Source organism: Priapulus caudatus, unplaced genomic scaffold (assembly GCF_000485595.1).
Source record: "Priapulus caudatus unplaced genomic scaffold, Priapulus_caudatus-5.0.1 Scaffold8, whole genome shotgun sequence".
Classification (NCBI taxonomy): Eukaryota; Metazoa; Priapulida; class Priapulimorpha; order Priapulimorphida; family Priapulidae; genus Priapulus; species Priapulus caudatus.
The window spans coordinates 1,107,228-1,117,207 of NW_014577069.1; the positions used below are offsets into that span (position 1 = coordinate 1,107,228).

Below are 9,980 nucleotides of genomic sequence, written 5' to 3' on the forward strand. Positions count from 1 at the left end.
CTCTCGTCTCTCTCTCTCTCTCTCTCTCTCTCTCTCTCTCTCTCTCTCTCTCTCTCTCTCTCTCTCTCTCGTATGTGTGTGTGTGTGTGTGTGTGTGTGTGTGTGTGTGTGTGTGTGTGTGTGTGTGTGCGTGCGTGCGTGCCTGCGTGCCTGCCTGCGTGCGTGCGTCTCGGGGCTTTGTTTTGAGTGTTAGTGCGTGAGCGTCCATGTGTCGTTTATGTTGGGAAATACGCAAATAAGCCTCATGAACCCATTACCTACTGCGTTCAGAAGGGCATTACGCGTGACGGATATGTAATAACAGTAGTGCACGCAGTGCCATGCGTGAGCACGAAATTGCAATTAAGCCCACCTCGTACGCTCGTATCGCGAAACATCGTAATAAATGTGTAAAGGCATTATACCTGCCCAAGTGGGAAATTCCTAATGAGCACTCCCGCAATTAAACTCGCGGTTAATCACTGAAATGCTTATCTGCATGAACTAATCTTAATGATATAGGTATTGGCATGGTAGCTGCCATTTCTACCACCATGTTATTCTGTGGTCGGCTGGTTCGAAGGGAAAGAACATGTGTGTTGATGAGAGCTTCTTTGCACATGCGTACGCGTGGGTGAGAGTCCTTCTGTGTGTGGCGCACGCGTAGGTGTGTGTTTGTGTGTGTGTGTGTGTGTGTGTGTGTGTGTGTGTGCGTGCGTGCGTGCGTGCGGGTGTGCATACGTGTGTGCGTGAGTGCGTACATGCGTGCGTGGATGGGTGTGGGTGTGTCGACATGCACGCGCCTAATGTAATGTGATACGTGATAGGTAATGTGTGTAAAATGGCACTTTCAGGCGTCTGCATTGTCCGAGAAACTCATTACACGTTCACTTGTTCGTGTCGTTCATCCTCCGAGCAAGCCTATCCATTCTTAAGGACACGTTGTTCATTGATGGCCTTGGCCTCAAAATGGATGTCGTGTTCGTAGCTGACAAGCCGCCCGTGTTTCGGACCGACATTTCGGTGAGGAAACATAATTACAATGACGCCTATTTGCAATGTATGTGCGGGAGTGAAGTTTAGTATAACTAGCTATTGCTAATTTGCCCAACGGGACGGCTTAGCCCAACACAGTAACGGCAGTGTGAGTGCTTTGCAATCAATCAGCAACAATGCCGGTAAATAAGCGAGTTTGATTCCGAAACGCAGGCTACGCGATCGGTTTCCAGCTTCACGAATATAATACGTTTGACTTCATTTCGACCGAATCCCAGGAAATTCGTATTTCATTTCGAAGAGGTCATTACTGTTTCTATGAATGGCTTCCCGTATGGTTATTTTAACTCCGCATTCTCATTACAGCATTGGCAATGTAAGCTGCTGGTGACAGTGTGGCACTACTGCCTGATGGCTAACTACTTCTGGATCCTGATGGAAGGCCTCTACCTGCATAGTCTCATCCTCATGAATGTGTTCACAGAGCGGTCGGGGATCCGCTGGTATACGATTCTCGGCTGGGGTGAGCGAGTGCTTCACGAATCACGCGATACCGACCTAGAACTACTTCGGCGTAGAAAGCTAGACACTCGGTTTACGAAATTCAGCAACACGTGTGTTTACAAGAACTACTGCCGATGATATCTTGCTACTCATCCATCAACACAGCTGCCATTTAAGCAGATACCGTCATTACTGCTACTTGTCCTATATATGTATATATGTATATATATATATATAGCGTAACATGAAGATCCCGTGCCGATTTTTAGACGAAATCATCCCGTATATGAATAAACCACTTCTTTTGTAGACTGAAATGTCTAGAAAACTAGAATGTACGCATAAATTCGGCCCACAGTCGTATCCCAAGTATTCTTATTATGGTATATATACGTACCAGTGTTATATAATCAGGAGTGTATAATATAGATATTATACACTCCTGGTATAATAACACCATACAAGAGCGCGGATTATTTTAACAACATTACGAATGATTGACCTTCGCAATCGCGTCTATCCCTGATAACATTCAAATAAAATAAAGTATTATTAACGTTAAAATGGCGTCGCTATAGAATCGACACGTATCCCGCACACGCCATCTTTACATCGTGGGTGGCAGGGTAGTGGGGGAGATTAGCCACAACCACATAGCCTGGGCGAAATACGTGTAAGGCGTATGGATGTAACCACCGAGCATCCATAAGCATGTGTGACGGCGCCCGTTACGCGATTATAAGAGGTGCTGCTCTGCACTAACATGCCAACGTCGATATGCCAGTATAATCCCATGTTTTTCGCCATAGTGTATATAATACTGGTTGTGTGTCCATCTCCCAGACAATTTCACTCGACTTGCACTATCATGTGCGTATCGCAATATGCACAGCGTTTGCGGATTTGTATTTTATTCGTTGTTCGCCATGCTCGCGATCTTCTAGGGTTGCTTTAGCTTGACTTGGTGTTTTCTCTTACTACAGCTGGTCCCTTGTTCTCCATCGTGCCGTGGATAATCGTGAAATCGCAATTAGCATCGGAGAATCTTGAGTGAGTGATGTGTTTTCACGATTATACTCTACATATTACATTTTACTATGTGCGATGCGCTGCCATCTTCGCATGTCGACAAGCTCCACATTCCGTGGACATGCTTGTTTACGTCTCTAAGTCATTAATATTTATCATGATATATTGCCCGCGTCTACACGAGTTGAAAAAACGAGGTACATCTAACGTTTTTTGTCGAGTCACCATTCTGGTGGCGATGTTAGCCGCCTGTAGCCATATATAGATCTATAGATGTCATATATAGTTAGTCATATAAAGTTATAGTATAGATTCTATGACAGCCCGCATACGTCATAAACTATTCAGTTTACATGCATTCTTCTGTCACGTCGAAAAAAACAACATTTAAACGTTTGGCTCCACACGACGCAAACATTATATATAAAGCGCAGACTATGTTTTTCGTCGGGAAAAAAACTTGTCGCTTCGCGTATCGAGTAGATTCTACTATTCCGCTAACAGATAACTGTCAGCATCCAGTGTCAACACGATGAAACACTCCTGGCATTGCGAGTTGTCATGATAGTTATATATAAGGGTCATGATAGGTATAGAATAAGGCCTGAATTGCAATAAAGCCGGCTTATTTAAGCTCGCAGTTCTCTCTGATGTGTGTAGACACACTAACCCTGAGTTTTTTTGGTGGGGGAGGGGGAATTTTCAACAGGTGACTCGGCTCGTGTTATATTATACTTCTGTGTTCATGTCGGGATTCGTCTAAGTTTTCACCGACATAAACCTTTTTCGATTTTACAATTTAATAGTTTCTAACGAACTTCGCTTTGTCATGTGCTCGATTTATACGTTTATGCTAGATGGAAACCCTATTTTCACTATATTTCTTTAGCAATGTTAGTGGGCTAATAGTATGTAGAGCGTATTAAGCATAGTTAATACGCTCTTGATAATATGTAGCGTGAAAGGCTTGGCATTAAACTAATGCTTACTGCGGCAGATGTGCAAGACCTTTGCGCCTTTTGTCCAGAATGAATGCAAACACACCGAATGCACACCCTGTCGAGTCAAACGCTCCCTAACTAGATTGATCGCGTTTATACGCAAACATAGAGAAAAGTCTAGTTTTTTCATCGCTGAATTTCTCATTTCACGCGTCGTGTCGATTTTTTTCTGTTAAGCGCCTCCGTTTAGCGTACAACTGTTGAACACGACTGCCTGGCCGGATATATCAGTTTAATGATTAATACGTCATTAATAACGGTTGTTGTACACACACGTGCGCGCACACGCACACACACACGCACACGCACACACACACGCACACGCACATCGCCCACTCGCGCGCGCACACACACACACACACACACACACACACACACACACACACACACACACACACACACACACACACACACACACACACACACACACACACACACACACACACACACACACACATACACACACACACATTTATACATATATATATATTGTGGTAAACAGTTATAATAATATTGTTATTATGGTATATAACGTTTATTATATTATATTATCTGTAATTGTCTACTATGTATATGCCGTCTTGCCTCGACAGATGCGAGTTTTTATTCTTATAAGCTTTCGCTAATATTTGACAAAACCTCAGGTAGCATGACTAAAGACTTACTGATAGATCGACCCTGTAATGTATAGTAGGAGATATAACGTTTCTTTACTAAATTATACTTTTTTTTATCTAGATCATCTTCACGTATACCATGTTTAACTATTCGTTTTACAGTCATGTTTGTGCACCTTTGTAGTGCAATAAAGTTTTTATTCATATGTTGTTATGTTGTACTTGATTTGGTATTTATAAATGTGATACTTTTGTGTTGATACTAATATTTTGCATTTATGTATATAGGTGTTGGAACATTAACCATAATGCTACATTCTTTTGGATCATACGAGGTCCTATAACAGCTTCCATATTGGTGAGTAAAGTGACCGCACTTTCTATCTGTGACACACGTTGAATATGGCACTGTACCAAATTCGTGATAATATGAACTAGTTTTATTACTGCCTGATATTGGCTTGAGTCTACATTGGAGCAGTATACATTTCCCCTGGGGTGAATAATGACACATTTGTCATTATTCAGCGCTGATTTCCCGGAATGTGCTGGAGGATTCTAAATGGGTATAGTGCAGAAAAAGGGGTCACGGATCGGCTATGACAGCATGCAAACATATAGCCGTCTTAAGTTTCTGCACCCAGTATAAATGACTTATTTACATGAAAGTCCGATGTAAGCGCAGCATGCATCCTTTGAGGAATACGCGAAAAGAAGAGCGAGAGGCAGATTATTCACGAATAAAAATGCGCGGTGGTGCTATCAGTACGTGCGTGCGTGTTAGCGTGTGTGCGTGCATGTGTGTGTGCGCGCATGTGTGTGGGTGTTCGTGAGCTTAGGCATTGCATGCGTGCCTGTGTTCGTGCGCGATGGTGGTCAGCATTATGCTTTATAGTATATATATGCTTTATAGTATTGCAGTATTATAGATAGCCTTTGTCTTCTCCTATATTAGGTACGGGCAGTGGCATTAACGCTCTCGCAGTGCATTGCGCTTTCAGAGAAACGCGTGTTGGATATGAAACCATACCAACACTAGCTACGAATAGAGCAGCCCGTCATCAAACCCATCCGAATACATGACCACATCGTCACTGTAACACGTCATCTGTGATCGGGTCGATAATTCAGATATTACCAGACATCGGATTATCCTTTCACTCGTTACTTATTCACCGCTCGCCTTAAATTACGGCACAGCCATTATAACGAATCGTTGCAATCGAATAATACCGGTTATCCTTTCAGCGAAAACTTGCTAATGGTTATAGATCTAACGTGGAACAGAGCTGGCGAAACGGGAGATCCGCGTACTATACAGTCACGCAGGTGTTATTTTAAAGATTTAAGAGTCACCGTTCGTTCACTGCGCTCATTTGTCTCGCGTATCGGGGGGATGTTAAAATGGCCTCATGTTTCGTTTGCATTACAGATCAACTTCGTTTTCTTTCTCAACATTATACGAGTGCTGTACACGAAGTTGAGGGATTCCAACACGGCGAACGTGAGAAAATACAGGTATAGGTGCGTACTATCGTAGAGTAGATCGAGAGATTAGCAACACCTACGGGAAACGCGCCAACATGAATTCCTTATATGAACATGATGATGCATGTGAGTGGTGTATTCATGTGTGGCGCGCGTTGCTTCTGGTCGCATGATCAATCGAACGGGGGATGGCGGCTTTGGAGGTTGTATGCAAATGCAAATAGAAACGTAACCTAACTCCTCGGCATTATAACGGGTGCATTAGCGCATAGTATACCGTACCAACCATCACAGATTATATACAAAATTACGCTGAAATCGCTGAAAGTTTGCTGTCACTTCCTCTTGCATCGGATAGTGAATAGGTTAGATCATAATTTCACGGGGTATTTTTGTTATAGTAATGTAATGTAGAACAACATGAACTGGTGCTCACTCTTTTTTCATAATTGTTGTATGTGGCAGAAATATAGTGTGCAATGCGGTAGTCACTGAGATCATCTCTGAGCTTTTTGTTGAGAGATATCAACGCTTACTCTTTAATCAAGTAAAGCGAGGTCAGGAAGCCTATCGTAGGTTTCAATTCCAGCGTGATCACACGTACGACACAATAACCGTGTACTCAAATGCGCCACGTTGCAACCGGGTGCACGTCGCCAGATCTTTAAATAATCGAGTGGGTGTCTTTTATTCTCGTTGGAATTTTTAACTTCCGGCGATGTGAACGTTTTTAATCAAACATGAATAATTAATTAAGGATTAACTATATTTGACTGACTAATACAGAAATGATTCTGTTTTGAAATAGCCGTTTCACGTTATAATAGATGCTTTGGCGGCATGTGTATTAGACGCGCAATACCCCCTATCACGCAGCACCCGCCGCTTTCTTGTACTATTCTGTCTACGGGCTGCCACTTATTGCAACAGTATCATTTTAGATTTATAGCCGCATTGCACACTAAAACTCAGTATGACAGTTTCAAATTACAAATTCGGATCCTTCCCGCGGCTATCGCACACATTAATATTTTGTGACTGATCTCGGATCAATCCGAATTCGTGACCAGAGACGAACAATTGATCAGCATCGATTAACAAACTCGGAACTATTTTACACGAAACTATTCTCGCCAATCTTGACATTGTCTTCATCACTAATGGTCTACGGTAAAAACAATGTAGCCAAGCTGCGATCACCTGGGAGTGATAGCCTAGGGAAGGCTTAGGTTGGGAACGGTCGCACGCACGAGCTTCGTTCCTGACACGTAATGTACTGTAGTTGACGCTTGTTCATAACGGAACTTTCCATTTTTGGCACGCATGCGCAGGTTGGTTGGCCAGATAAGTAAACCCCGCGTATTTGTCAGATCCAGTACAGGAGCTATCGACACTTTGCATATTAAACGGGTCGCGAGCGATCGCATCTGTTGCGTGTGCGTGCGGAGAAGGCGCGCGTGGGGGGGGGCGTATAGGGACGTCTGTGATTATGGCTTCACACTGTATGTGTGGTCATAACGTAGCAGCGTAGCCTCGATCGCCGTCAAATCTACGATAGCTCTTGTATAGGATATCTGTCACAAATGTCGCCATAGTTTTACGCTTATATCGTTTTTCGTGACATTTTGCTTTATTCTTGGTGAAGCACACATTAAGCCTCTTTTCTTTTGTAAACGGCGACATAGCGTAGCTCTTTCGTGTAATACAGTGCTCGAGTAGACTTGATTTGATTCATCTTCATTTTTAATAAGGTAATAGATTCTGCTAGAAGAGTAGCTTTTAGATAACTATTGCATTGTCTATTGCGATTTTGGCAGTGTCAGTGAAAAATTTATGTTGGACCATATATATATATATATATATATAGTTAGTTACTTACTTACTTACTTACTTGCTTACACTTACTTAGCTAGTTAGTTATATCGTCGAAATTATTAAGTGTATCTCACGAATTACTTTTTCATAGATGAAAATAAAAGCAAACACGACTTCCATGCGTATGATTATTATTATAATTATTAATTATTATCATTATCATTATCATTATTATTATTACTATTATATACAAATATTTCTAACGCATGTAGCATGAGCACATGACTTGCTAGGCAGATAATTTATTTCATATAGTATGAGGCTCGTGGTTGGTAACACCAACCCGCCTGTATTACTTTTCCACTCTTGAATTTTTCATCGGCTTGATTAACAATGTGCACATGTACGTGGATATCGCTCTAGGTTTGTTGGTAAATATTCATGTATGTCATGCTTCATTTCTATGTACTGGCACGCCATAGGGGACGAGAGATAAAAAGAGTTTTCGTCCACTATTCGCAAAACGTGATTCTCATATCTATTCACCGTGTCTAGCCGCCGAGGCTTGTAAAATATTATACGTCACTATGTCGCGTAGGTACGCGGCAGTGTCGCGTATGTTGCAGTGTCATTTCATTCGCGTTCGGTGCAAAACTCTGTGCGTGTTTGCCTTTACAGAAAACTGGCGAAGTCGACGCTCGTTCTCGTGCCACTATTTGGCGCCCACTACTTCATATTCATCGGAATGACTAGCGTGAAGAATGAAGTGCTGGAACTAACATGGCTGTTCTTCGACTTATTCTTTTGCGCGTTCCAAGTACGTGCAGCCGTGACAGTCGGGCTCGGTGGTACCATAGTATTATATGGGGGGGGGGGGGTGCCTTTCTCGGAATAAGTTCTCGTCTCATCGCCGTACCGTCTATATAATGGTCGCATACATGCACAATGCGTTTGTACACGCTAAAATGTTTGCACGCCGCATCGCTCGCAGTGTAAACGGGAAGATATAGATTCCTATACGCGTAGCGTTGCCGTATCATGACAGCGTGACCGATGTGTATTCAGTACCACTATTATAGTCACAACTCCGAGTAAATAGACATACTTTGAATGAGAGGTGCTATGGGCTTTCAGCCGTCGTGCGAGCGTGTTTGTATGTGTGTGGCGGGACGTGTCTCGTTAATGTCACACCTTTTTTGACTGTTGCAGGGGCTGTTTGTATCGCTTTTGTTTTGCTTCTTCAACGGAGAGGTAAGCTATGCAACATGATCGCAAATTATATCTATATATTCTACATTAGCATCTATACGTGAAAGATTGAATTATGCTGTCTTCTTCTTCATAGCGGATAAATGTTTGCGTACCGCCCTCAGTTATGATTCATTCTGGTCGTTACTTGGTACTGCTGACTTGCCACAAAGTGTAGTTTAGGAATAGCACTCATGGCGTCTGCCCGGTATACATTTGAATGACTTCAATAACTGCACGTGCTAATAATTGGTACGGTAAGAGCTAATGCAGAAAGGAAACATCTAAGTAACAACTAGTCTAGGTCAGCTAGTCTAACACTGAGTGTAAATATGCAATAGTCAGCGAGCGCACGGGAATTTCTTTTCTTATAAGTTGCGAAATAAGACATGATAATATTGTCATGTTGCAGTTCAACGTTTAGCGCAAATCTAAGCCACATTTGCCCACATTACTTATATTTAATATGCCGAGTTCGGTGCGAAACTGATGATCAGAAATTGCGGGAATTTATCGAGGATCTTTTTCAAGGTTAATGTCAAACGTGTTTGTTCAGTGCTAGCTTGTTTACACGACCAAGTGAAGTAGCTATGAAGTGTTAAGTCCTACCGATGTCAGACGAATGGGTGTTCGATGTTGCTTTGATCCGTAAAGCTCTCGAGTTTTAATTTTCCCATGCTTTTTTTGCGACAGTCTTTCGTTTGAACAACTTTCGTGTGTTCTGTGTGAAAGCGTACCAATTAGCAATTAATTGTCACATAAAAATTTAATTGGTAAATATTGAATCGTGTTTATATGTGGTTCACGCAGTTCAAAGGAAACGTCTCTGGCAGTTAGCTGGAGGCGGGAATTTACCCCGTGTTCGAAACATCGAGCGCTTCTTATATAGCTGGTGGGTGACTACTTGTCTAATTCAAGACAATAATAAGCTATATTCGCTTTACAATGTAATTACTCTACGCATCGATCCCATAAAGTTTTGTTTATAACTTCCTCATTTCTCTTTCTCTCTCTCTCTCTCTCGCTCTCTCTCTCTCTCTCTCTCTCTCTCATATATATATATATTAATATATATATATATATATATATATATATATATATATATATATAACCAGTTTTCTATTCAGCTTTCTGCCAATTACAAGCCTGGTGTTTTATGTGAGCTATTTATAGCTCATTACGGATTCCGAGTTGCAAAACTTGAATGATCCATCGCCTAACATGGTATACGCGTCCGAGTATAGACGTGATGAGCATAAATGGCTTCATCCCCATCTAGACAGGTTGGCAGTTATTCGTCAGT

The 9,980-nt window shown here is 42.0% G+C and overlaps 1 protein-coding gene across 2 annotated transcripts in view; it reads left to right on the forward strand.

Moving 5' to 3' along the window:
- LOC106806240 (parathyroid hormone/parathyroid hormone-related peptide receptor-like) overlaps window positions 1-9,980 on the forward strand; it is a 36,550-nt gene that overhangs the window by 22,913 nt on the left and 3,657 nt on the right. Inside the window, exons 6-12 of one of the 2 annotated variants that reach the window (XM_014808115.1) lie at window positions 834-1,002; window positions 1,342-1,498; window positions 2,463-2,529; window positions 4,415-4,484; window positions 5,559-5,650; window positions 8,108-8,246; window positions 8,639-8,680. In XM_014808115.1, the coding sequence (XP_014663601.1) occupies window positions 834-1,002; window positions 1,342-1,498; window positions 2,463-2,529; window positions 4,415-4,484; window positions 5,559-5,650; window positions 8,108-8,246; window positions 8,639-8,680 (736 nt within the window). The remainder of the gene's footprint in view (window positions 1-833; window positions 1,003-1,341; window positions 1,499-2,462; window positions 2,530-4,414; window positions 4,485-5,558; window positions 5,651-8,107; window positions 8,247-8,638; window positions 8,681-9,980) is intronic. The other variant, XM_014808123.1, reaches the window with a different exon arrangement.